The 26,866-nt window shown below is 41.2% G+C and overlaps 3 protein-coding genes across 5 annotated transcripts; 1 reads left to right on the forward strand and 2 right to left on the reverse strand.

Annotated features, from left to right (window-relative positions):
• Window positions 1-1,905: 1,905 nt before the first annotated feature.
• LOC106445454 (ubiquinone biosynthesis monooxygenase COQ6, mitochondrial) lies at window positions 1,906-5,706 on the reverse strand. Of its 3 annotated transcripts, none has more exons than XM_048758321.1 (10): window positions 5,580-5,706; window positions 5,115-5,186; window positions 4,816-4,924; window positions 4,505-4,598; window positions 4,288-4,431; window positions 4,025-4,083; window positions 3,663-3,730; window positions 3,532-3,583; window positions 2,382-3,152; window positions 1,906-2,288 (listed from the first exon to the last, which is right to left on the reverse strand). In XM_048758321.1, exons 2-10 carry the CDS (start codon window positions 5,120-5,122, stop codon window positions 2,073-2,075), a joined length of 1,521 nt encoding a protein of 506 aa, XP_048614278.1. In that variant the 5' UTR covers window positions 5,123-5,186; window positions 5,580-5,706; the 3' UTR covers window positions 1,906-2,072. The 3 variants fall into 3 exon arrangements, with proteins under 3 accessions (XP_048614278.1, XP_048614279.1, XP_048614280.1); XM_048758322.1 differs by having other exon boundaries at window positions 5,115-5,160; window positions 5,580-5,695; XM_048758323.1 differs by having other exon boundaries at window positions 5,115-5,228; window positions 5,580-5,683.
• A 227-nt stretch (window positions 5,707-5,933) lies between these two features.
• LOC106379049 (E3 ubiquitin-protein ligase At3g02290-like) lies at window positions 5,934-7,997 on the reverse strand. The gene is made up of 5 exons (XM_048758324.1): window positions 7,680-7,997; window positions 7,060-7,289; window positions 6,548-6,971; window positions 6,351-6,460; window positions 5,934-6,211 (listed from the first exon to the last, which is right to left on the reverse strand). The coding sequence occupies exons 2-5, from the start codon at window positions 7,177-7,179 to the stop codon at window positions 6,185-6,187; spliced, it is 681 nt and encodes a 226-aa protein (XP_048614281.1). The 5' UTR covers window positions 7,180-7,289; window positions 7,680-7,997; the 3' UTR covers window positions 5,934-6,184.
• Window positions 7,998-9,422: 1,425 nt separating this feature from the next.
• LOC125587579 (auxin transport protein BIG) lies at window positions 9,423-26,852 on the forward strand. The gene is made up of 14 exons (XM_048758325.1): window positions 9,423-9,860; window positions 10,048-10,154; window positions 10,379-10,544; window positions 10,639-16,679; window positions 16,817-17,413; window positions 17,511-17,688; window positions 17,852-18,086; window positions 18,159-22,670; window positions 22,746-22,968; window positions 23,268-23,666; window positions 23,807-23,950; window positions 24,171-25,196; window positions 25,266-25,769; window positions 25,850-26,852. The coding sequence occupies exons 1-14, from the start codon at window positions 9,575-9,577 to the stop codon at window positions 26,660-26,662; spliced, it is 15,231 nt and encodes a 5,076-aa protein (XP_048614282.1). The 5' UTR covers window positions 9,423-9,574; the 3' UTR covers window positions 26,663-26,852.
• Window positions 26,853-26,866: the final 14 nt, after the last annotated feature.

Genomic DNA, 26,866 nt, shown 5'->3' on the forward strand with positions numbered 1-26,866 from the left:
AAGGGAAAGTAGTAATTTATATACCAACAATGATGCAGGTTTCAAGAATACAACAGCGGCAATCAAATGGAAAATTGTTTCTTGTTTTGCATTTTTTTCACTGTTTCAAGGAGTTATCACAAAGCTTAAAAATGTTGCAGGGGTACATTCTCTCCCTTCATGCTTTCATGTATTTACCATTTGATAAAACGACAATATTCACAAAAAAACCAACAAGCCAAATTTACAAAAGCATCCCTTTCTACATTGCCTTGTAATCTTCCCCGGTTTCAGTTCAGACACGTGACATAGATCAAAGGATAGATGGTTGATGATTGATGATCGATGATCATGGTGTCTCGTTGAATTCCATCACCTGCCATAGAAAGGAACATGTGTTTCACTTGTTCTATTTATCACACACCTTCTTTCTCTGAGAAAATTGAGCTTTGTGCTACTTAATATTTGAGTATCTGAGGTTTTATATTTTAAGAACTTTAACCACTCGAGTCATGGCGTTCTTGTCGTTGGGGTTATATGTATTCCTTGAATCTGAAGGACCTTTTAGTGATCCTTAGTAGCAGCAGTTAAGAATCAGACCATACTAAAGAATCAGTTATGGATAAAAATTCAAGAAACACTACACGGTTAAACCGAACCAAAGTATATGAGATGAGACCAGATTCTCTTATCATTTCAAATTAGAGATCTGTTGGTCAGTTAAAGACGTCAACTAAGACTAAGAGAACAATCACATGACAGAAGCAAATTAACTGTTGAGAATTCAGTTCAGATTATTTCTATCTCAAAGATGTGTTCTCATACTTATACAACTTGTAGTCAAAGATAATAAGTAGAATGTATGAAAAAGAGACATAGAAAATAGATAGAAGACCAGATCTAGTCAAAGCACAGAAAATAATGTTGACTGGTCGATTTGAACTCTTCGGCTACTCTTGTCCAGGTTCGGTGTAACTGATAGCACGTTCCGCGGTGAGAAGAAGTACACGGCCGGTTCGTTCTTCATGTACGGACGGGTGACTTTCATGGACTGTTCCGGGCCAAAAGGTGGCTAAGTCTTCGGACAACCTCAAGAGTCTTGCCTTAGAGAGATTTGGCTGATCAAAGTTCATGAACTGATCGAAGTGTCGGATCAGTTCATCAGAACGATCGCCGGTTCGGCCAAGACGGCTTAAGAGAGAGAGAGACCATGGTCGGATTTGGATTCCACTCGAACAACTTCACTTTTGGCTTGACCAATGGACTTAGCATGACGAACAGGACGGGAAAGGCGAACTTCAGTGCGGTTGATTTGACCATCTGGTCGTGGGTTATGCTGAAGCTCCAATCCGGACGAGTGCGGGTCAAGACGATACACGGCCCGAGCGGTATGTTCGGCCCGATCGATGGATTGAACCTCACTTGCGTTGTTCCGGACGTTCTGATCCTCGTTCTGATCTGATTCCAAAGACTGATCCTCGGACTGGGGCACATCAACTATGGTACATGGAGGCTTGTTGCGAGAAGTGGAGATGCATTTGAAGGCTTGTTGTTGTTGTTGTTTAGTGGTATGGTCATAGAAGAGCAGCGGCGCGTAAATAAGACATCAATGAAGGAGGTCGCTTATGGGAGGTTGAGGAGGGGACGAAAGATTTTTTTTTTTGCTAGCATATTTATAATTGAACAGTCCTTAAGAAAGACAGACAAATACCACTTTAGTGTTGGTTGTGTTCAACTAATCTAATCATGTTTAAGAAGAAAAACAAATTGATATCAGAATACGCTTCGAACGTAGAGAGTCAAAAGAGCTAATATAACAAAATTATACAAAAGCACAAAAGCAAACTTTTGGAAGATAAGGCTTATCTTCATCATCAAAGGTATTGAGTAGCACCCATTTCTCTATCCTCCCGAGATAAGGCATAATTTTATCACATCATGCAAGATTTTATTCTGAAATATAAAATTCAAAGATACATGTCACATTACACTAGAGAAGCTGTTTTGCAATAACCATTAAGTATCTATAAGGTAAAGGAAGAGAAGATTCAGAGTATGAGGCGACCAATATCTCTGATAAGAGAGAGGCTTTCTCAAGAAAAGAGTGGCAAAGACTGCTCTCCGGAAGCATATGATATGATACGCTTTTTAAGAGGGGAAATGTAGTGAGCCCCGTGAAATGCAGCCGCTCTGAATGCATTCAAAGGTCCGAAATTCACTGCATACATCTTCTGGATCCCATCTAATACCGCCATCATTGCTATATTTGCAGGCTTTCTCTCTGCTTCATATCGTTTCAGAAGATTCGCCTACAAGACAAAATGTTCAATCAATCAATAACTGAGGGAAGAAGGTCATCAATATTTGGCTTAAAGAGTTAGAATCCAAGCGAGCATACGTACCTCGCCTATATCGGTACCAAGAGCGATGCCTTCTGCTATAGCTCTGGAGAGGGCACTCGCATCTGCAAATCCTAGATTAACTCCTTGGCCGGCCAAGGGGTGAACAGTATGAGCTGAGTCACCCACGAGAGCCACACGGTTTGAAACATAGTCTTTTGCATGCCTTAAAGACAAAGGAAACATCATTCTTTCTGATGAAAGCTTCACAACCTTTGGTGGAGTTTCAAACCTCTCCTTGGCAGATATGTTCACATCTCCTGTAAGCCAAGAGAGACTACTACCTCCTGAACTTGTTGTCTCTGGATGTGGGCCGTATCCATAATCCAGAGCGTCGTTTACAGCTTTGATGAAGTCATCCTCGCTCATGGATCTGCGATCTGAGGCCTCTGTTGGATCCATAGTCCATACTATGTTGCTAAACTTGTCGCCAACAGGAAGAAGTGCGATGGGTCCATTGGGTAAAAACCGTTGCCATGCAGTGAAGTTTTCGACAGTGTGCTCAACTGTACAGATTATAGCGTTCTGAGAGTAGTTCCATCCTGTTGTTTTGATCCCTGCCAACTCCCTCACTCGCGACTTGGACCCGTCGGCACCTACCACCAGTTTTGCATAGACGTTGTTTCCATCGCTTAGCTCCAGTTTCGCAAGGCGCCCTCGCATAAATAAATCTGCTGTGGATGGTACCTCACCAAGACCAGTCAAAGAAGAACTAGGTAACATATCCATTGAGTTTAACCTCGCTGGATAAATAGTCTTCTGAAGATCTGATTCCTGCAAATCCCAACCTCTCTCGTGTTAGAAAAACAAAAATATGATTTATGAACTCTCTAAAATTCAGATAATCTGACTAAGAAGTTGAAGAAAGTACTAGCTGGTTTAGCAATTTATAAGAAATTACCACAAACTCTCTTTCTAAACTTGCGTTCAGGGGAAACCAGACTAGCTATATACATAAGCTTTTTGGAAGTTTGATATTTAGCTATGCTTCATTTATCGAAAGAAACGAATGAAAAGGTAGATGGAAATTTTGAAACGGGCAAAACTACTGCAATGACATGAGAAAGGACATGCAAGGTGCGAGTTACAAGGATGGGGGCATATAACGTATCCTTCTTAGGTAAACTGGGATGGAGCCAAGAAAGAAAAATACCTGAACACAAGATAGCTGAGAACTCTGAAGAACTTTATTCTCCACAACGCACCTGGATCATGTCAAGAATGAGCACATGGCTGTAAACATCATCAAGGATGCAGATGTACTGTATATACCAATATGCTTACCCCAAGATATCTTGATCGACATCTTTAGCATTGTATCTTGTATATCCAAGGCCCGTGTAGTCCCAGACCTAAAACAACAACAACAAAAAAATGACATAGGAGGACTTTGTTAACGTCTAGCAGATCATTATCAGTATATGCAGATCCTACACATCACACCTAGATCTGATAACAGTTTTGGTTTTAAGATCAACTTCAAATAAAGAGATAAGCGCAAAACGGCAGTAAATCACACCAATGTCGAGCCATGATCAAGAAATAAGTTCCACCAAAATCATAGCCACAAACCAAAGTGAGCTATATGCATTTCAGCAGCCATAATATAACAACTTCGGAAGTATTAAGAAGTTAATAATCATTACCTGCATTTTGTCAAAATAGGCATGTCGCTGTTCTTCAATGTATTTCCAGGCACCAATATCTGCATGATAAAATGACACCAAAGTTTTATAACTATAAAGGAAATAAATGGACTTTATCAGAGGACAAAGACTAGATCAAAATTTGGGTTCGAAGTGGCAAAAGCAGAGCATTTCAAACTCCTTATGCTACAATTTTTAAGCCCTTCTGGTAGCAAATTCTAGAAAATACAAACTGTGGGAAGAAATGAGAAAAGTTGAGAAACCTTTGAGGAAGGATATTGTTGCAGGTGTGACGGTACTGACTCTAGGATCAGGTAGGTGCCCTTTCTCAATGATGTTTTTTCTCCCCAAAAGAGGATTGTTGTCAATAATAGCAACATTCAAGTGCTTTGTCAATGGCTTGCTAGCTGAAAGAAGACAACCATGTCGTCAAAATCAACAACTGAGAAGAACAAGACTAGCCAGCAAACATGGGATTACCTAACGAAGCAGCTAAAGCAATTCCAACCATTCCACCACCGACAATAGCAATGTCATGTTGAGGACTATCGCCAGTGGAATTTGCATTGCTCTCCTACAAATCATTTATCAAAAGTGACTATCAACTTGTACAAAATCATATTCAATGTCCCACTCTAGCAAACAAACAAGGTTCTTGTTGTCCCAAACACGATGAACTACATGGACCAAAGAAGACTTTGGGGATGTCAATATACACAACAAGAATATCTAAAGTGTCCTTCCAAGACAAGACAGCGAATTCACAAGGACATAAAAGCAGATCATCTTACATTGGAACCCGCAGTAGAAGAGACTTTGCGTGTCACATGAGTAGAACAAGCCCTCTGAAAGATATGTTTTGATCCACAGACATTAGTCCTAAGTTGCCTTGCAAGCACCCTGTCCCAGAGGACAATTACATCAGACATCACATGGTATATATATCCTTAAAAACTGAACAACAACACACACAAAGTAATCTAACAAGAAACCCAAATTTCTAGACAGATTGCTGAATCTGTCCATACACCAGAAACATGATCACCGACACAAAAGCGAAAAAAAAAAAAAAGGGAGAACTCGTGCGAACCTGTTCATGGTGTTGCCAGCTTTGATACAGAATTTACTTTCTTGGTCTGGGTCACAGGTGAGGAAAGACAGACTTGGTTTCCATCAATCATGTTAGTGGTTTAGTAATAGGCTTCTTGAGAACGAACAGGCAAATGAAAGCCAAGAAAAAATAATATTTTTTTACCACTACGCTTTAAATAAGAAGTCGAGAGTGGAGTTTCCAGCGACTAGACTAAGACTAGAGACTGACTTCCCAAAAGAGAGAAAGAAAAGGGTTTAGGCAAATCACGGCAACAGAGATGAGAAAACTCGTGTATCATTCTAGGCAGAAGCGATCACGAATCAAGCAAGACCCACTTTAGAGCTAATCATGAATTTTAAAAAAAAGGAAGGAACTTTCACCAGTAAGATGACACAACACGCAAATGAGAACTCGATTCACAACAAGTCAAAAGGAAACTAATTAACAGAAGAGAGAGCATACCTCTACAGATCAATGTTGAAACTTTGACAAAGAATCGAAGTTTCTGGACCTTTCTGTGTGTTCGGTTTGGGCAACGATGCCTAATGCGTGTAATAAAACGGAGATTCACTGTCTCCGAGAAAGTTATGAGAAGTTTCTGTATATTAGCACCTTAAGTCCTTCATTTTATGAAACATTTAATCAAAAGTCAGTGCACTTTCAATTGTTTTCTCTTTTTCCCAGTTCGTAAGACAGTCCTTTGTACTCTTTAGATTCAACACATTAAAACGGGGAAAATAATTTATATACCAACAATGATGTAAGAGTTTCGACGATTCAAGAATACAAACAGAGGCAGTTAATCAGAAGAATCACTTTTAAAAAAGGAAACATTGCTTCTTGTTTTGCATTTTTTTTTTGTGGCCACCTTTCATGGAGTTATCATAAAGCTTAAAATGTTGCAGAGGCACATTTTCACCCTTCCTGCTTCATATATTTAACATTGTAAAATGACAATATTCACAAAAACCAACAAGCCAAATTTACAGAACATCCCCTCTGCAATTGCCTTGCCATCTTCCCCGGTTTCAGTTCAGATACAGGACACACAGATAGATGATCGATGTTCACGGTGTTTCATTGAATTCCATCACCTGCACACAAGGACATTGGAAAACAAAATGGGACCTCTTTATATGGAGACTTCTCTGTCTGACTGTATCTATCACACAGACAGATAAAACCAAAAGCATATATGTTCTGAGAATGAACAGAGAAAGAGAAAGAAGATACCTTTCCGCAGACAGGACAGTTCTCACTTCTCTCCATCCATTCATAAATGCAACCAAGGTGGAAATGGTGAGAGCATTTTGTTACAATCTTTGGGTTCTCTGATGTATATTCTGCCAAAAAAGCCAAACAAGACCGATGAACGTTGAAGCCTGAAGGAACAACGAAAGAAAAATAATAGGATTAGGATTATATATAACCTTCAAGACAAGTTGGACATGCATCTTCATCTTCAGACAAAGGAAAATCCCATATGTTTCCAGACGCCGACTTTGATTTCATAATCCTAAGACTGGATTTACTAGAGTACTCTTCTTTGGGATCTTTCTCAGAGACAACTGATTTGTTATTCGCCCATTTGCATCCGAAAGATTCAGAATCCGCATCGCTATCGCTCCTTAGAGGCTCAGCTTCCTCATGGGAGTGACTTGAACCCTTCTCACGCCGTGAGACGAGTGAACGGAAGTGTCTAGGATCAGCATCGTAAGGCAGAGGCCTCGGAGTAGAACGGAAAGCTTCGGAAAGAAAGTTATCGTGTGAAGAAGAGGAAGTTATCGATGGAGTGGTCGCTTGAACGGAAGATGGCAGAGCGCGTATTTCTCCTCTTCCGAACACCGAGCTATACTGAAAGTATTCAATATGGGATAAACTCGTGAGAGTAAACATATGAAAGCTATGAGCTGATAAAAAAGCAATGCGAGTGAGAACGTACCAGGTTAAGGAAGTTACGAGCAAGGCATCTTATGCAGGGACAGTTCCTATATACAGAGCTATTTGGATTCATGTACTCATCAATGTCTTGGACTCGAAAGCAAGAAGTAACACATCCCATCTTCTCCTCCTCCTCCTCTCTATTTTCCTCAAAGATTGAAAGCTTCTATCTAAAGAAGTCTCGTTCACCAAACCATATGGTGAACAGTCTGCTTCATATCTCCAAGTTGCCTACAATGATAAAATGGGGTTTGATTCCCTTATGATGTGATCAAGCACATTTAACTAAACCCATCTCAATAAAACTTTTGTCTGAGAGTTTGGATCTGAACTTCAAACACTCACAGAACTAACTTAAAGTGAAATGCAAGCACATGAACTGATAAAACCCTATTTTGGGTAAATCTCCAAAAGTGAAAAATAAAAACTTTGCTACAATAAGCCCAATTGAGATAAGAGTGAAAACCCATTTCGATTGCACTGAGACAACAGAGTGAATCAAGTACAAAAATCAGCGAAATTTGACCAGAGAATTGAGATCAGAAACGATCGGAATCGAATTATCACAACCCATTTCCACTAATATTGAAATGATCGCAAAATTGAGAAGAAAGAGCAAACCTTTATGATCGAGAATTGAGCTGGACGGAGAGAAGAATCAATTACCCCCAAATCCAATTCAATCTTTTGATCGGGGCTAAGCGTAAAGAGAGAGCGATGAAAACAGATAACCGACGAAAGAGAGAACCAATAAGAAAGATTTAAAAAATTCAATATTAATTAAATACTGATACTCATTAATTAATTTTTATTATTTCGCAATTTCCCAGGAAATTCAAAAAAGTGGGAGACACTGGAGATGATGGGCGATGATGAATGATGTTTGTTGTTGTGAAAGTGGGTGAGAGAGAGCTTTGTTGAATGCCAATGGAAGCTTCAATAATAAAAACAAACAAGAATTGACCTTCAAAAATACGATTCCATTAATAAAAATTAAATAACAGTGTGTTTAAAATAATGATAATCAAAGGACATAATAAACTATATAATATGATTAGATTATGTGTTAAAGTTTGAAGAATGAAGATAACCTTTGTGCAAAAAAAAAAAACCTTTGTGCTTTGGTATTGACCTTTTCTGATTTAGACATTTGGGTTTCCAAAGCCTTTTTAACTTCATATAAGGATCAAACAGGCCTCATAGAAGCCCAGATACGTCGGCTTCGTTACACATGCCCGATTAAAAAGTTTATTATACTGGAAATTACCCCTGTTCTTGAACGCGCTAGGCGCTAGTCGGGCGGTCGGGCTGGGCCTAGCGCCTAAAGAGAAAATCGGGGATTAATCGGAAATTATGCGGGGCGGAATTTTTAGATGGTTTACTGTGTTATAAAACATGTTAATCTTTAATTGTGTGTAACATTAATACATTTTCATGTTTAAGATTGTATAAAACACACAAATAGAATATATAAACTTAATATAGTGTATTTTTCATCAAAATTATGAATATAAATGATATTTATAAAATTTTAGATCAAATAAAAAATAAAAATATTATTAAAAAAAAAAAAAAAAAAAAAAAAAAAAATAGATTAGGCGGCCGCCTAGGCGGCTAGGCGGTCATTTAGGCGGTCTAGGCGGAAAAAAATCGGATATCCGATTTTTTTCACCGATTTGGCATAAATCGGGGTGGAATAGTGACGCGTAGCGCCTAGGCGGCCGCCTAGACGGCTAGGCGGCCGATTTTTAGAACAGGGGAAATTACTAATTAGTAATTAATCATAAATTTGTAAAGTTTTATTTCCCAAAAACGAATAGTAACTATACTTATCTACCGAATTAGATTGGACAAATATCCAAAATAGCACATTTCTAAGTTTATATCACAAAAGTAGCACTCACAAACTAAAATGACCAAAATAACATCTTTCTAAGTTTATATCTTATCCCAAAACCTCATTTCTCAACTCTAAACTCTAAACCCTAAACTCTAAACCCTAAACCTTAAACCTTAAATCCTAAACCCTAAACCCTAAACTCTAAACCCTAAACCCTAAATTCTAAACCCTAAACCCTAAACCCTAAATTCTAAACCCTAAACCCTAAACTCAAAACCCTAAACCCTAAACCCTAAACCCCACCCTTTGACTCTAAACCCTAAGTTTGTGACTTTTGATAAAACATTAAGTGTTATTTTTGTGATTTTTGACTTTGAGTGCTAGTCTGGGAACCAAAACTTGATTTAGTGCTATTTTTGTCTTTTTTTTTTCTCGATTAGATTTTAACTAAAGTATTAATCAAAGAATAATAATGTACTTTTATAAATATTTTCTCGTAGAAAATAGAAAATGATTACGGCGAAGAAGAGGAAAGCACCGTCTTCTCTACAAAGTCCTCTCCTCTCTCACCGCCTTTGATTCCTTACTTATAAACCCTTCCTTCCTTCCTTCCCCATCTCTCTAGAAACCCCTTTTTTCCTCATTGCTCACTTTCTCTTATTTCGCCTCGCCAGAGATGGCAGATGACTTGGCGAATCTCTGCCGATTTCTCTTCGACGAGACCGGCCTCACCTCGTCGACGTCATCCTCAGATCTCTTTTCGCAACGCATACGCTCCGATGATTCGATCAAGCGCGGCCTCCGTTACTTCTATCTACTCCTCCGCTCGGGAATCGCTCCGATCGGCGGAGATGATGATGGCTCATCCGTCAAGCTACGGTTTGCGACCTGGTCAGATTCGCAGCTTCAAGCTCTTGTTTCGATATCTCAGGCGATCCTTCTACTATCGCGATCTCTATTAGGTAACTGAATAGTTTTAAATCGAATCGAGATTTACTTGCCAGATTTGTTGATTATACACTTATCTCCCACTTTATGAGCTTTGGTATCTGATTATTTTGTCAAAAATTCGTAGAAATGTTTTTTTTAATTCAGATTAAGAAGTAAACAGTGATGGCCTAACTGTTTGTGTGTGTGTGTGTGTGTCAGTGGACCAAGTGGAACCTATAGTTCTGGGTGTTATCCAGGAGGTGATGGAGTTCTCTCTCAGCTTCTTGGAGAAGTCCAACTTCACACAAAATGATCTGAAAATGGAGGTTTGTTTATTTTATTTATATAATAATTGTGTTACCAGGATTATTTACTTCAACTTGTGATATAGATTCGTCGTTAAAGGCTTAAAGCTTGATAGTTTCAGTATTGTACCGTAGGAATATAAGTCACACAAACTCATTAGCATGTGTCTTCGTTTAACTTTTCTCATGAGGGGTATAGTGCGTTAAGTAATCTAAATCTCTCCAAATGCTTGTTTTTGAATCAGATTAACATGGAAATGCTTTTGGAGATTGCTTCTTTTGATGGAAGTGAGAAGCAATATGATATATTGCCACCTGTCTCTCCTGGTGAAGCTGCAGAACTGTGGTCAATGTTTTCTCCCGAGAATGATAATTTGGAATTACATAGCCTTGTGAAATGTACTTTTCAAGGTAATGCTTGTTGCTGCCAATCCACTCAGTAATGTATTGTTATATTACTTCAAATTGATCTGATGATCTTAATACCTTTTGACCTATCAATCAGGGGGCAGGTGCTCAACTGAAGAGAAGCCAGTTGACCGGCTTCTTATTTCGCTGATGTCTGAATGCATTGAATCTGATGTCCAGACTCATTCAGTAAGCAAACCCTCTTTTCAGCAAGACTACGGCAACCTGAATCCCCTGACTCGACACCTGGCTGTTGTTCACCTTGGCTGTGTTTGTCGTCTTATTATGGTCTGCAAAGAGCTTGTTCAACTGCCAAGTGTGTTAGATGAGAAGATCATTGATCATGCTTTCCTTGATAAGTTGTCCTTCTGCTTAAGAATTCTGAAGCTGCTTGGAAGACTTTCCAAAGATGTTCAAAGTATAGAAAACGACGGGACCTTGTTACAAGCTGTAGCTACATTCACAGATGCTTTGCCTAAGCTGTTTAGGGTTTTCTCCGACTTCACTACTCACACTTCTACAGAGGGTAGTATTGAGAGTCTTTCTCTAGCGCTGGTGGAAGGGTTTCTTAATCTTGTCCAACTCATCTTTGGCAAGAGTAGTCTATTTCAAAATGTCCAGGCATGTGTATCAGCTTCTATTGTGAACAATCTAGATGCCTCAGTGTGGAGATATGATGTGTCCTCTTGTAATTTGATGCCTCCGATTGCTTACTTCCCTCGGTCTGTCATGTACACATTGAGACTCGTTCAAGATCTGAATAGACAAACATACCATATCCAAGATCTGAGGGTTTTAGAGTCAGAAGTCGGCTGTGAAAATGCCAATTCCCCTGCTGATTCTGTTTATTTCCATCTGCGCCAGGAAAAGATCCCGTTGCTCAGAGGCTTCACGGTCGAGGATATAGTGAGAGTGATATTTCCTTCCTCAAGTCAGTGGGTGGACAACTTGTTTCATCTTGTTTACTTCCTTCACCTTGAAGGAGTAAAATTACGACCAAAAGTGGAGAGAGCATATTCTAGTTTGAGATCCAACAGTTTTGCTGAAGTTGAAAGCCAAATTTCTCATGATGATGAAGCCCTGTTTGGAAACTTGTTCTCTGAGGATCGCCGCTCTCTGTGTTCCATAGAACCAAACGATCATCCACCCGTTGCTGTCAGCAGCAATTTACCACTGCAAGCTGTAAAGGAACTGTTGAACTTTCTTAGAGTGTGCATTTTCTGTAAAGAATGGGTTCCTAGCATATACGAAGATGGATGCAAAAAGCTTGATACATGTCACATTGATATCCTGCTCAATATACTAGGCAGCAGTTTTGAAGACAAGGCCTCTGATGGTGGTGGTTGCATGCTTCAAGATGAAGGAAAACCTGGACATGTTGCCTTTGAGCTGTTACTCAATTTCTTAAGAGGTCGTGCTCTGTCTGATTCTCTTGAGTCCTACCTTTTTCAGAAAATCCTTGCTGTTGAAAATGGTGAGTTCGAGTATAACGATAAGACTCTGGCACTTTTGGCTCACACTCTCCTTTGTAGGCCGGGATTGGCTGGGGCACAGTTGAGAGCCAAAGCTTATGGTGGTTTCGTTAGTTTTATTGCCGACAGAGCAAGAGTAATATGTGCTGAAGGTTCGAGTGTCAAGGAGTTGAACTCGTGTCTTCCCTCTGCTTTCCATATTGAGATTCTTCTTATGGCTTTCCATTTATCAGATGAATCAGAGAAGGCCAATTTCTCAAATCTTATTGCCTCGTGTCTGCATAAAGTTGATACTCCGTCAGGAATATGTGATGGTCCTCAGTTGTCCTCTTGGGCGATGCTGATATCTAGGTTGTTAGTGCTGTTGCACCATATGTTGTTGCATCCAAACACTTGTCCAACATCATTAATGCTAGATCTGAGGTCTAAACTGAGGGAAGTTCGTAGCTCTGGCAGTAATTTACATGTAACCGTTGATCATCTGTCTTCTTGGGCGTCTCTTGTTGCAAGGGGAATAACTGATTCATGGGCTGAAGAGGAGTCAGTCAACCATCTGATGAGTCAAATGATCGACTTTTCCCCACATCCTCCTACATTTCAGATTGATGTGTCTGCTGCCAAAACCCTAAACCTGGATTACAGAGATCTGTCTGCAAGTTTGTCCCGGATATTGGGGTTGTGGAAGGGGAAAAAGGCTGGAAAAGTGGAAGACCTGATAGTGGAAAGATACATTTTCATACTTTCTTGGGATATTGCTCGTGTTAACTGTTCATTGGATAGTCAGCCTTCGTTGCATATCAATTACCAGAATGTGGACATATGTAGCACTGTGGATATGATCTACACCAGTCATTTGCTTGTAGGCGACTCCAACATCGTTGGTAAGAATATGAAGTTCAGAGACATTCTGATTGGTGTTTTAAATCAGCTCCATGCTGCACCTGAGAAGGCGGTTGAGGATTTGGGTTGGGATTTTATTCGTGAAGGATCTTGGCTCTCTCTTCTGTTATATTTCATCAATGGTGGCGTCTGGGGTTATTGCAAGAAAAATTCATGTTCAGAAATCGATCCCTTCTGGAGGGAGTGCACATCTATCGACGCTAAATATATTGCTACTGCCGAAGGCGTACTCTCCTGCTTGATGGAAACTGGTGACTTTACAGAATTGCTGAAAATGCTTTCATCGTTGGCTAGCAAATATCTACAAGTGTATAGGAAAGCTTTCCTTGCAACTTTCAGTACTTGGAATCACCATGGCCACAGTTTGCCGTCTCTGCTACTTCTCAAGCATACTCTATTTGGTAAAAGTCTCCAAGCTGAATACGCGAAGATTGGTGACAATTCCCTTCATCTTCAGTGCATTTCTTATCTGTCGAAACTGGATGCTCTGGGTGATGGAAGAGGTTCGGGTGTTTTATGGAAAGTCTTTTGGGAATTTATGGTACATGGTTTTCCCACTAGTCTTCAAACTTCCAGTGCGATTCTTCTGTCAAGTATTCTAAGCATAAGGTGTATTGTGCTGACAATAGATGGTTTGCTCAAGCTGCGCAAGTCAAAGGAAAATTTTGGGGCAGATTCTCATGTACTTCAACAGATATTTAACTCGATCATGGCTATTAAGTTTGATCAGGTATTCCAAAGCTTTCATGACAAATGTGAGGATATCAATCAAAATATATGTGCCATGTTGGAGATTCCAGATTTTACGGAGTTGTTCCTGATGAAAGACATGGAGGGGTTTGTAAGAGATATCAATGCTGAGAAGATAGATAAAAGCAATGTGCTTGAAGGGGTGATCACCCAGATTGTAGATGTTATGGACAGCCTAAGCAAGGATTCTTCGAAATCTGATATATTCAAATTTTATCTTGGTGTGGATTCAGTCTCTGAGCATACCATGGAATTCTATCGGTTGCAACGCGGAGATCTGTCTGTTTTTATCGACTCACTGGACTACTGTTCTTCGGAACTGGTAAACGTAAAAGTACTCAACTTCCTTGTTGATCTTTTGTCTGTAGCTATATCCCCCGATATCAGGAGAAGAATACAGCAAAAATTTATTGACATGGATTTAACAACTCTGTCTGGGTGGCTGGAGCGAACACTGTTGGGTTCCGTCGTTGAGGAAAATGATGGTAAAAAGACTGCAAAAGGAAATTCTCTTCCTCTCAGAGAGGCAGCAATGAATTTTGTGAATTGTCTTGTGTCATCTGCTAACGACCTACAGACCACAGAGTTACAGAATCATTTATTCGAGGCCATCCTGATCTCCCTTGAGACAGCATTTATCTCATTTGATAGCCACATGGCTATGTCATATTTTCATTTTGTTCTTCAACTAGCAAAGGAAGACAGCCTGATGAAAATGGTCTTAAAGAGAACCATAATGCTAATGGAGAAGCTTTCTGCCGATGAGAAGTTGCTTCCTGGTTTAAAGTTTCTTTTTGGCGTGATAGGCAGCTTGTTGAGTAACCGTTCTCCAAGCCCCGGAACGAGTTCCTGTGGAAAGTCCTTGGCGAGCAATAAAAATACTGCAACTGGTCCTTTGATCCCAAAACTTGCAGGAACAGCAAAAAAATCTGAAACATTGGCTCTCCCCCTGGATCAGGAAGGAAGCTCAATTTCACTTGAATGTGATGTCACTTCTGTTGATGAAGATGAAGATGATGGAACATCTGATGGTGAAGTGGCCAGCTTAGACAAGGAAGATGAAGAAGATGCCAACAGTGAGAGGTACCTTGCCTCAAAAGTCTGCACTTTCACTTCCAGTGGCAGTAATTTCATGGAGCAACACTGGTATTTTTGTTACACCTGCGACCTTACTGTGTCCAAAGGTTGCTGTTCTGTTTGCGCAAAAGTTTGCCACCGGGGTCACCGTGTTGTCTATTCACGATCAAGTCGGTTTTTCTGTGACTGTGGAGCCGGAGGTGTAAGGGGAAGCAGCTGCCAGTGCTTGAAGCCGCGGAAATTCAGTGGCATTGGTAGCGCTCCAGCTCTTGGTACAAATAATTTGCAGTCCTTTTTACCCTTGTCTGAGGATGTAGAACAGCTTGCAGAAAGCGATTCCGATGTGGACGAAGATACTTTCGAGGAGGAAAATAACGTCGTGTTATCTATCCCTAAGGAAACTCAATATAAGATGTCACTGCTACTAGAAGAGCTCGGCATAGAGGACAGAGTGCTGGAGCTTTTCTCTTCTTTGCTTCCGTCTATCACTAGCAAAAGAGACTCTGGTCTTCCGAGAGATAAGCAAGTCAGTCTCGGGAAAGACAAGGTTCTTTCATTTGATACAGATCTTTTGCAGTTGAAAAAAGCATATAAAAGTGGATCACTTGACTTGAAAATAAAGGCTGACTATGCTAACTCGAAGGACCTTAAATCTCTTTTAGCCAGTGGCTCCCTTGCCAAGTCTCTTCTGAGTGTTAGTATGCGGGGTCGCCTCGCAGTTGGAGAAGGTGATAAAGTTGCTATATTTGATGTTGGGCAGCTAATAGGACAAGCCACACCTGCAACGATAAATGCAGACAAGGCCAATGTTAAACCACTTTCCAGGAATATTGTTCGTTTTGAGATTGTGCATCTTTCTTTCAACTCAGTTGTGGAGAATTATCTTGCTGTCGCAGGCCTTGAAGACTGCCAGATACTTACTTTGAATCATCGAGGTGAAGTCATCGACAGGCTTGCTGTTGAGCTTGCCTTGCATGGTGCATACATCAGGCGTATAGACTGGGTTCCTGGTTCACAGGTTCAGTTAATGGTCGTTACAAACAAATTCGTGAAGATTTATGATTTATCCCAGGATATCATCAGTCCAACACAGTACTTCACCTTGCCAGATGACATGATTGTGGATGCTACCCTCTTTGTTGCTCATCGTGGGAGGGTTTTTCTTCTTGTTCTTTCAGAGCAGGGAAATTTGTACAGGTTTGAACTATCTCTGGGAGGAAATGCAGGCGCAACACCACTTAAGGAAATCGTTCAGATTTTAGGAAAGGATGTTGCCGGAAAGGGTTCATCTGTCTATTTCTCTCCGACATATCGACTGCTTTTTATATCCTATCATGATGGAAGTTCCTTTGTGGGTCGGCTCAGCTCAAACGCAACATCCGTAACTGAAACATCTGCAATGTTTGAGGAGGACTCAGATGGTAAACAGAGTGTGGCTGGACTGCATCGTTGGAAGGAGTTGTTGGGTGGTAGTGGATTATTTATTTGCTTCTCCACCGTGAAATCAAATGCTGCCTTGGCTGTGTCCCTAAGGGGTGATGGGGTATGTGCACAGAATCTACGTCATCCGACAGGATCTTCGTCCCCTATGGTCGGAATAACTGCATACAAACCTTTGTCAAAAGACAATGTTCACTGTCTTGTTCTGCATGATGATGGCAGCCTTCAGATTTATTCCCTTGTTCGGAATGGAGTTGATCCTGACTCCAATTTCTCAGCTGAAAAGGTTAAAAGGTTGGGTTCTAAGATTCTTAACAACAAAACCTTCGCTGGTGAAAAGCCGGAGTTTCCCCTGGATTTCTTTGAGAAGGCATTTTGCATTACAGCAGATGTGAGACTCGGTAGTGATGCTATCAGAAATGGTGATTCCGAGGGAGCGAAACAAAGCTTGGGATCTGACGATGGTTTTATTGAGAGCCCCAGTCCCATGGGCTTTAAGGTATGGTTGGCTTTCCCAAGTTATTTTTTTTTTGTATGATAAGTTAATCTGTGTATTATGTTTAGTCATTACTCTTACGAGTATTGTGACCGGATCCCTAAGGCATCTTAGTTAGTTAATTTTCTTCTCTTTTTCAGATATCAGTCTCCAATCCAAACCCTGACATTGTTATGGTTGGCATCCGGGTGCATGTGGGTACTACATCAGCAAGCTCTATACCTTCAGAAGTGACCATTTTTCAGAGATCGATTAAGATGGATGAGGGCATGAGGTGCTGGTATGACATTCCATTTACAGTGGCTGAGTCACTTCTAGCTGATGAAGATATTGTAATCTCAGTGGGGCCGACTACTAGTGGGACTGCATTGCCCAGAATAGACTCACTTGAAGTATATGGTCGTGCTAAAGATGAATTTGGCTGGAAAGAGAAAATGGATGCTGTGATAGATATGGAAGCTCGTGTGCTTGGTCATGGTCTGCTTCTTCCAGGCTCTAGTAAAAAGAAAGCGTTGACACGGTCTGCTTCTATTGAGGAGCAAGTTATCGCAGATGGTCTCAAACTCCTATCAATCTATTATTCAGTTTGTAGGCCACGGCAAGAAGTGGAGCTTAGTGAACTTAAATGCAAACAGCTACTGGAGACAATTTTCGAAAGTGATAGGGAAATTCTGTTACAAACTGCAGCTTGCCGTGTTTTGCAGTCTATCTTTCCAAAAAAGGAGATATACTATCAGGTAATGCCTCTACCAAATTCGGCTTTGCATGTTCAGTTGTGCAGATAAGCTTTAAATATGTATGTTGTCTTTGACATTGATTTATCTGTTGGTATAGGTCAAAGACACCATGCGACTTCTTGGAGTGGTCAAGGTCACCTCTATTCTTTCTTCAAGGTTGGGCATTTCTGGTACTGGAGGGTCGATTGTTGAAGAGTTCAGTGCTCAGATGCGGGCGGTGTCTAAAATAGCTTTGACCCGTAAATCCAATTTCTCCGTCTTTCTGGAGATGAATGGTATATGCCTTTCTGTTACTGTTTACTGTCTATCTATTTGCATGTGTAGTTCAAACACAATTTTGTTTCGTTTATCCTTTGTATAAGGTGATAGTAGCGACATTTATCTTAAAATTGTCATCTTCATTTCGCTTTGTTTAAATGAAATATTTTTGTTTTGTAGGTTCTGAAGTAGTGGATAATCTGATGCAAGTGCTATGGGGAATTTTAGATACGGAGCCACTTGATACACCAACTATGAACAATATCGTGATGTCCTCCGTTGAACTAATCTATAGCTATGCTGAGTGTTTGGCATCTCAAGGAAAGGATACCGGGGTTCATTCTGTAGCTCCTGCTGTTCAGTTACTGAAAGCACTTATATTATCTCCTAATGAGTCTGTGCAAACATCCAGCAGGTGTGTTCTTTATGTTTAATTGTATTCTGTTTCTTAGATATGAACCAGTCTGCTAACTAATTTTTTTTACAGCTTAGCCATATCATCAAGGTTACTTCAGGTTCCTTTCCCAAAGCAAACGATGTTGACAACAGATGAATTGGTAGACAATGTTACAACTCCTCCGGTACCTAGCAGAACAGCCGGTGGAAATACACATGTCATGATTGAAGAGGACTCTATAACTTCATCTGTTCAATACTGCTGTGATGGCTGCTCCACTGTCCCTATACTGAGAAGGAGGTGGCATTGCACCGTGTGTCCAGATTTTGATTTATGTGAGGCATGCCATGAAGTGTTAGATGCAGATCGTCTGCCACCACCACATACTCGAGATCATCCCATGACAGCAATTCCAATTGATGTGGAATCACTTGGTGCTGATACCAATGAAATTCAGTTCTCCGCAGATGAAGGTATTACTGATTTGTTGCCAGCGATAACCAGTAGTGTCCCACAAGCGTCAGCTCCTTCAATCCATGTCTTGGAACCTGGTGAATCTGCTGAGTTTTCGGCCCCAGTGACCGATCCCGTTTCTATCTCAGCTTCTATGCGGGCTGTTAATTCGTTAATTCTCTCCGAGTTTCTTCAAGAGTTGAGTGGATGGATGGATACAGCATCCGGTGTTCAAGCTATACCTATCATGCAATTGTTCTACAGATTATCATCTGCCATTGGTGGAGCCTTCATGGATAGCTCAAAGCCCGAAGAAATAAGCTTGGAAAAGTTAGTTAAATGGCTTTTGGCTGAAATCAACCTAAGCAAGCCGTTTGATGCGTCAACTCGCTCTTCCTTTGGGGAAATTGTGATTCTTGTGTTTATGTTTTTCACCTTGATGCTTCGGAGTTGGCACCAACCTGGCAGTGATGGTAGTACGTCCAGGGCAGGTGGAAGCACAGATGTACATGATCGGAGGAGTGTCCAGAGCTCCACTGTGGTTACTTCTCAGTCTTCATTAGATGTTCAAGTGAGAGATGACTTTACGTCTCAGCTACTTCGAGCTTGTAGTTGCCTCAGGAGCCAAGAGTTTGTTAATTATCTAATGAACATTCTTCAGCAGCTAGTGCATGTTTTTAAGTCCCGTACTGCCAATGTTGAAGCACGTGGATCAAGCTCTGGTTGTGGGGCCATGCTTACAGTAAGAAGAGATTTACCTGCGGGTAACTATTCCCCCTTCTTTTCGGATTCATATGCAAAAGCCCATCGAGCAGATTTATTTGTGGACTATCACAGGCTGCTACTTGAGAATGTGTTTCGCTTAGTTTATACCTTGGTTAGACCTGAAAAGCAAGAGAAAATGGGGGAAAAGGAAAAGGTTTACAGGAATGCTTCTTCTAAAGATTTAAAGTTGGACGGTTTCCAGGATGCTCTGTGCAGCTATATCAATAACCCTCATACGGCTTTTGTTAGGAGATATGCTAGAAGGCTGTTTTTGCATCTTTGTGGAAGCAAAACTCAGTACTACAGTGTCCGAGATTCATGGCAGTTTTCCAATGAAGTGAAGAACCTATACAAGCATGTTGAAAAGTCTGGAGGTTTTGAAAACAATGTTTCGTATGAAAGGAGTGTAAAGATTGTGAAGTCGCTTTCTACAATTGCTGAAGTTGCTTTAGCGCGCCCTCGGAACTGGCAAAAATACTGTCTCAGGCATGGAGATTTTCTGTCTTTCTTACTGAATGGCGTATTCCATTTTGCGGAAGAGTCTGTTATCCAGACACTTAAACTCCTCAATTTAGCCTTTTATCAAGGAAAAGATGTGAGCGGCTCAGTGCAGAAAGCTGAAGCAAGTGATGTATTGACAGGCTCAAACCGATCTGGACCCCAGTCCGTGGATTCAAAAAAGAAGAAAAAAGGTGAAGATGCGCATGATTCTGGTTTGGACAAATCATACGTGGATATGGAAGGGGTGGTAGATATCTTCAGTGCCAAGGGCGGAGATCTCTTGAAGCAGTTTATTGATTTCTTTCTGCTGGAATGGAATTCAAGTTCTGTTCGCACTGAAGCAAAATCTGTTATCTATGGCTTGTGGCATCATGGAAGACAATCGTTCAAAGAAATTCTGTTAGCAGCTCTTTTGCAGAAGGTTAGAGACTTGCCAGTGTATGGTCAGAATATTGTTGAGTACACAGAACTTGTCTGCTTGTTGCTCGGCAAGGCTCCAGAAAGCAACTCAAAGCAAGCAATAAACGAGCTTGTGGATCGTTGCCTTAACCCTGAAGTGATAAGGTGCATTTTTGAGACGCTGCATTCTCAGAACGAACTCATTGCCAATCATCCAAACTCCCGTATATACAACACTCTGAGCAATCTTGTGGAATTTGACGGTTATTATCTTGAGAGCGAACCCTGCGTTGCCTGCAGTTCGCCCGATGTGCCATATAGCAAAATGAAGCTTGAAAGTTTGAAATCTGAGACAAAGTTTACCGATAACCGCATCATTGTGAAATGTACTGGGAGTTATACGATACAGTCTGTGACCATGAATGTTAATGATGCACGGAAGTCAAAGTCGGTGAAGGTCCTAAACCTGTATTACAACAATCGCCCGGTCTCGGATTTGTCAGAGCTTAAAAACAACTGGTCACTGTGGAAGCGTGCCAAGAGTTGCCATTTGTCCTTTAACCAAACTGAACTGAAGGTGGAGTTTCCCATTCCTATTACGGCTTGTAACTTCATGATCGAGTTGGATTCCTTCTATGAGAATCTTCAGGCGTTATCTCTTGAACCATTGCAATGCCCTCGATGCAGTCGACCGGTTACTGATAAGCATGGTATCTGCAGCAACTGTCATGAGAATGCTTATCAGTGCAGGCAATGCCGCAACATCAACTACGAAAATTTGGATTCTTTCCTGTGCAACGAGTGTGGTTATAGCAAGTATGGGAGGTTTGAGTTCAACTTCATGGCAAAACCGAGCTTCATATTTGATAATATGGAAAATGACGAAGATATGAAGAGGGGATTGGCTGCTATAGAGTCTGAGTCTGAAAACGCTCACAGGAGATATCAGCAACTCTTAGGCTTCAAGAAGCCGCTTCTGAAGATAGTATCAAGCATTGGTGAAACTGAAATGGATTCACAGCACAAGGACACTGTCCAGCAAATGATGGCATCTTTGCCTGGTCCCTCATGCAACAAGATAAACCGCAAAGTCGCACTTTTGGGTGTACTGTATGGTGAGAAGTGCAAAGCTGCTTTTGATTCTGTCAGCAAAAGTGTACAAACACTGCAGGGACTTCGCAGAGTTCTGATGAATTACCTCCATCAGAAAAATTCGAACTTTTCATCTGGTGCTTCAAGATGTGTGGTTTCAAAGACCCCAAACAATTGTTACGGTTGTGCCACTACATTTGTCACTCAATGTCTCGAGATTCTTCAAATGCTGTCGAAGCATCCAAGATCTAGGAAACAACTTGTTGCAGCTGGTATCTTGTCCGAGTTGTTTGAAAACAATATTCACCAAGGTCCGAAAACAGCCCGTGCTCAAGCTAGGGCAGCTCTAGGAACTTTCTCGGAAGGTGATCTGAATGCAGTGAGTGAGTTAAATAATCTGGTACAGAAGAAAATAATGTACTGCCTTGAACACCATCGTTCCATGGACATTGCGCTCGCCACTCGTGAGGAGATGTTGTTGCTTTCAGAAGTATGCTCTCTCACTGATGAATTCTGGGAGTCAAGACTGCGCCTTGTTTTTCAGCTATTATTTTCTTCCATTAAATTGGGTGCTAAACATCCTGCTATATCAGAGCACATAATTCTTCCTTGCCTAAAGATCATTTCTGTGGCGTGTACACCTCCAAAACCAGATACGACAGAGAAAGAAACAATGATAGGAAAAACTGCTCCCACAGTGCAAGAAAAGGATGAGAAAGCTCCCGGCATCTCAAAGTCTTCGTCAGAAACCGAAGATAATAACTCGGATGTATCTCAGAAGACGCTAGATATTCAGCTTGTGAGTTATTTGGAATGGGAGAAGGGGGCATCATATCTCGACTTTGTGAGGAGGCAATACAAAGCCTCTCAGTCAATTAGAGGTGCTAGCCAAAAGTCTAGAACCCACAGATCAGATTTCTTGGCACTTAAATATGCACTTAGGTGGAAGCGACGCACTAGCAGGGCATCTAAAGGTGGTTTACAGGCGCTTGAGCTCGGGTCTTGGGTCACAGAGCTAATTCTTAGTGCATGTTCTCAATCTATTAGATCAGAGATGTGCACGCTGGTTAGTTTACTCTCTGCCCAAAGCTCACCTAGGCGCTACAGGCTGATCAATTTGCTGATAGGGTTGCTTCCCGCTACGCTTGCAGCTGGTGAAAGCAGCGCCGAATACTTTGATCTGCTCTTTAAAATGATCGAGACCCAAGATTCACTTCTATTTTTAACCGTTCGGGGTTGTCTGACAACTATCTGTAAATTGATCTCCCAAGAGGTAGGAAACATTGAATCTCTAGAAAGAAGCCTTCAGATAGACATTTCACAGGGATTTACCCTCCATAAGCTCTTAGAACTCCTTGGAAAGTTCTTAGAGGTTCCAAATATTCGATCCAGGTAATTTTCTCATCCTTAAATCTATTGATCTTACATCCACTTCTTCATACATGTCTAATGTTACGATTCTGGCAGATTCATGAGAGACAATTTGCTGTCACATGTTCTGGAGGCCCTCATTGTCATCCGTGGCTTGATAGTGCAAAAGACGAAGCTTATAAATGACTGTAACGGACTCCTGAAAGATCTTCTCGACGGTCTTCTGCTTGAAAGCAGTGAAAATAAACGACAATTCATCCGTGCATGTGTTTCTGGACTACAAACCCATGCGGTAGAGAAGAAAGGACGTACCTGTTTGGTAAGAAGAAATATTATTCTGACCACTATCATTTTCGAAATTTTATGATTCTTTGTGGAGATGTTCACTACTTTACAACATGGGGATCTTATATTCTTCTTTTAAGACTTCTGGATGAGAGTATTTTTATATACACGTAGTCTGACTTAGGAGTATGTCGCACAGCCTATGTAGCTATGGTTTCAAATTTCGTTTCCTAGAAACGATCTTCGCATTCATCACTTGTAGTTATCGAAGCTTTATTTCATGATTAACGTATATCTTTGACCGGTCATCTGACATTTCAATGGTATCTGCAGTTTATTCTTGAGCAGCTTTGTAATTTGATCTGCCCATCGAAACCCGAGGCTGTGTATATGCTGATCTTGAACAAGTCACACACGCAAGAGGAGTTTATCCGGGGTTCAATGACGAAAAGTCCATATTCAAGTGCTGATATTGGCCCACTGATGCGGGATGTTAAAAACAAGATTTGTCAGCAGTTGGACCTGTTAGGTCTATTGGAAGATGACTATGGCATGGAGTTGCTTGTAGCAGGAAACATTATTTCACTAGACCTGAGTGTAGCACAAGTTTATGAGCTGGTTTGGAAGAAATCAAATCAGTCTTCTACTTCCCTGACAAACTCGGCACTTTTAGCTTCAAATGCAGCTCCCAGCAGGGATTGTCCTCCCATGACTGTGACATACAGACTTCAGGTTCGTGACTTTTGGGTTTGGGTTTTACTCGCCTTTACTTACTGTTTAGGCCCCGGAAAAATCTAGTGATTCCGTGTTTTTGTTTAATATGAAAGCGCTGAAAAAGTCATTGCTCTGATTGTTTGGTTAAATATTGACAGGGGCTAGATGGTGAAGCTACTGAACCTATGATCAAGGAATTGGAAGAAGATAGAGAAGAATCACAAGATCCAGAGATTGAGTTTGCAATAGCAAGTGCAGTTCGGGAATATGGTGGTCTGGAAATTTTACTTGATATGATCAAGGTAAGATTCTTATATCATAAAAGGAAATGACATTTTTCCTCTCATTGTAATCACACGCTGGGTAGACCTTATTGTCTTAGTGCAGTTTTGGATACAGGGTAGAGGTGCTCAAAACAAGAATATTTTATACGAAAAAAGTGGCTTTTTCGAAGATTCATGTAGTATAATCCGAAGAAACTGGTTGAGTTCGCTAATTTAATTTACATTGCTGACTTTGCAGAGTTTACGAGATGACTTCAAATCCAACGAAGAAGAGATGGTTGCAGTTCTTGATCTCCTAAACCACTGCTGCAAGATTAGAGAGAACAGGCGAGCTTTGCTCAGGCTAGGAGCTTTAAGCTTACTTCTTGAAACAGCTAGGAGGGCATTTTCTGTGGATGCTATGGAGCCAGCTGAAGGCATTCTCTTAATTGTCGAGAGTTTGACTCTTGAAGCAAACGAAAGTGACAGCGTCAGCGCTGCACAAAGTTCTTTGACTGCCAGTAACGAGGAAACTGGAACTTGGGAACAGGCCAAGAAAATAGTGCTTATGTTCTTAGAAAGGCTAAGCCATCCTTCGGGGCTTAAGAAGTCAAACAAACAGCAAAGAAACACGGAGATGGTTGCTAGAATCTTGCCTTACTTAACATACGGTGAGCCAGCAGCGATGGAAGCACTCATAGAGCACTTCAACCCTTATCTGCAAAACTGGGCCGAATTTGATCAACTTGAGCAACGTCATGAAGAGAATCCCAAAGACGAGAGCATTACTCAGGAAGCGGTGAAGCAGAGATTTACTGTTGAGAATTTTGTTAGAGTGTCAGAATCTCTGAAGACAAGTTCATGTGGAGAGAGGTTAAAGGACATTGTTTTGGAGAAAGGCATCATAGCTGCTGCTGTCAAACACATCAAAGAAATATTCTCTGTCACAAAACAGGCTGGATACAAATCTAGCCCAGAATGGCTTGCGGCTCTTAAACTCCCTTCGGTGCCTCTTATTTTGTCAATGCTAAGAGGATTGTCGATGGGGCATTTGCCAACCCAGACCTGCATAGACGAGGGAGGAATTCTACCCTTACTTCATGCCTTAGAAGGAGTCGCTGGAGAAAACGAGATTGGTGCAAGAGCTGAGAATTTGCTAGACACTCTCGCTGATAAAGAAGGAAAAGGAGATGGATTTCTTGGAGAGAAAGTTTGTGCATTACGAGATGCTACCAAAAATGAGATGAGACGCCGTGCACTAAAAAAGAGACAGGAGCTCCTAAAGGTAAATTTCTCTCGCAAAGATTGTAGTGGTCTTGTGACAATGTTAACCTAGTTTCTCACTTGTAAACAGGGCCTTGGAATGCATCAAGAGGTATCTTCTGATGGTGGTGAAAGGATTGTGGTTTCTCAACCAATTCTCGAAGGTTTTGAGGATGTGGAGGAAGAAGGTGATGGATTAGCTTGCATGGTGTGCAGAGAAGGCTACAAACTCAGACCTACTGATTTATTAGGAGTGTACTCTTACAGCAAACGGGTGAATCTTGGTGTTGGCACTTCCGGAAGTGCACGTGGCGAATGCGTTTATACTACCGTGAGCTACTTCAACATCATTCATTTCCAGTGTCATCAAGAGGCAAAAAGAGCCGATGCTGCTCTTAAAAACCCGAAGAAAGAATGGGAAGGAGCTATGCTACGTAACAATGAATCTCTTTGCAACTCTCTCTTCCCTGTCAAAGGTCCCTTGGTTCCTTTAGCTCAGTACCTACGCTACGTTGACCAGTACTGGGATAATCTCAATGCTCTTGGTCGAGCCGACGGAAGCAGACTCCGCCTATTGACATATGACATAGTCCTGGTAAGTTAAAAAATCGATTTTAAAACAATTCTTTTTGTTCGTCACTGTCTGATATGCTAACCATTTGTTTCCTCGCTTAGATGTTGGCTCGGTTTGCAACGGGAGCTTCTTTTAGCGCGGATTGCAGAGGTGGAGGAAGAGATAGCAATTCACGTTTCTTGCCTTTCATGTTTCAAATGGCCCGTCATCTTCTCGACCAAGGAGGTCCCTCGCAACGCACCAACATGGCTAAATCCGTTTCATCATACATATCATCATCGACATCTACAGCAACAGCGCCGTCATCGGACTCACGGCCTATAACTCCTGGATCTCAGCTATCATCAACTGGAACGGAGGAAACCGTTCAGTTCATGATGGTAAACTCGCTTCTGTCGGAATCGTATGAATCATGGCTCCAACACCGTCGTGTCTTTCTCCAGCGCGGGATTTACCATACCTTCATGCAACACGCTCACGGTCGGGCAGCCTCTCGTGCTGCGGAATCATCCAGTGCAGGAGGCAAAAGCCAAGACGCGGAAACCTTAACCGGCGATGAACTTCTCTCTATCGTCAAGCCAATGCTGGTCTACACCGGTATGATAGAACAGCTTCAACAGTTCTTTAAACCAAAGAAACCAGCTCAGGTCGAACCAAACAAGAAAGAAGGTACGTCAAGTGGGGTAGAGCTGGAACCGTGGGAGATTGTAATGAAAGAGAAGTTGTTGAATGTGAAAGATATGGTTGGTTTCTCAAAAGAATTGATCTCTTGGCTCGACGACATCAACTCTGCAACTGATCTACAAGAAGCTTTTGATATCGTCGGCGTTCTAGCTGATGTTTTGTCCGGAGGAGTTTCTCAGTGCGATGAGTTTGTGAGATCAGCGATAGTTGCTGGAAATGGGAAAGGCTGAAAAAAGTTTGGTTTTGTCGAGAACGACGAAGAGAGCTCTGATCTGTGTATTTATATTTGGTTGTGTGTCTCTTGTTTCTGATACTGTGTGATTGAGTTGTTGTGTACTTTAGAGAATGTTCGTTCTTGTAAAACATCGAGACACTTGTTTTCTTTTGCTATTAATGCAGAGCACACGTATTTCGCTTGTTGTTTAACCTCGCAG

The sequence above is a fragment of the Brassica napus genome, chromosome C5 (assembly GCF_020379485.1).
Source record: "Brassica napus cultivar Da-Ae chromosome C5, Da-Ae, whole genome shotgun sequence".
NCBI lineage: Eukaryota > Viridiplantae > Streptophyta > Magnoliopsida > Brassicales > Brassicaceae > Brassica > Brassica napus.

What these genes read in the sequence shown, in the direction of transcription:
- LOC106445454 (XM_048758321.1), bottom strand. An exon ending in CTTCTACTGCGGGTTCCAAT is followed by an intron (nt 4,599 to 4,815) that starts GTAAGATGATCT and finishes AATGATTTGTAG; the next exon opens with GAGAGCAATGCAAATTCCAC. An exon ending in CTCAGCTATCTTGTGTTCAG is followed by an intron (nt 3,153 to 3,531) that starts GTATTTTTCTTT and finishes TGGGATTTGCAG; the next exon opens with GAATCAGATCTTCAGAAGAC.
- LOC106379049 (XM_048758324.1), bottom strand. Translation starts at nt 7,179, where the DNA reads ATGGGATGTGTTACTTCTTGCTTTCGAGTCCAAGACATTGATGAGTAC. An exon ending in CTCGTAACTTCCTTAACCTG is followed by an intron (nt 6,972 to 7,059) that starts GTACGTTCTCAC and finishes GAATACTTTCAG; the next exon opens with TATAGCTCGGTGTTCGGAAG. An exon ending in ATGTCCAACTTGTCTTGAAG is followed by an intron (nt 6,461 to 6,547) that starts GTTATATATAAT and finishes CTTTTTTGGCAG; the next exon opens with AATATACATCAGAGAACCCA.
- LOC125587579 (XM_048758325.1), top strand. Translation starts at nt 9,575, where the DNA reads ATGGCAGATGACTTGGCGAATCTCTGCCGATTTCTCTTCGACGAGACC. An exon ending in AAAAGGAGATATACTATCAG is followed by an intron (nt 17,414 to 17,510) that starts GTAATGCCTCTA and finishes CTGTTGGTATAG; the next exon opens with GTCAAAGACACCATGCGACT. An exon ending in AGAAAGGACGTACCTGTTTG is followed by an intron (nt 22,969 to 23,267) that starts GTAAGAAGAAAT and finishes TGGTATCTGCAG; the next exon opens with TTTATTCTTGAGCAGCTTTG.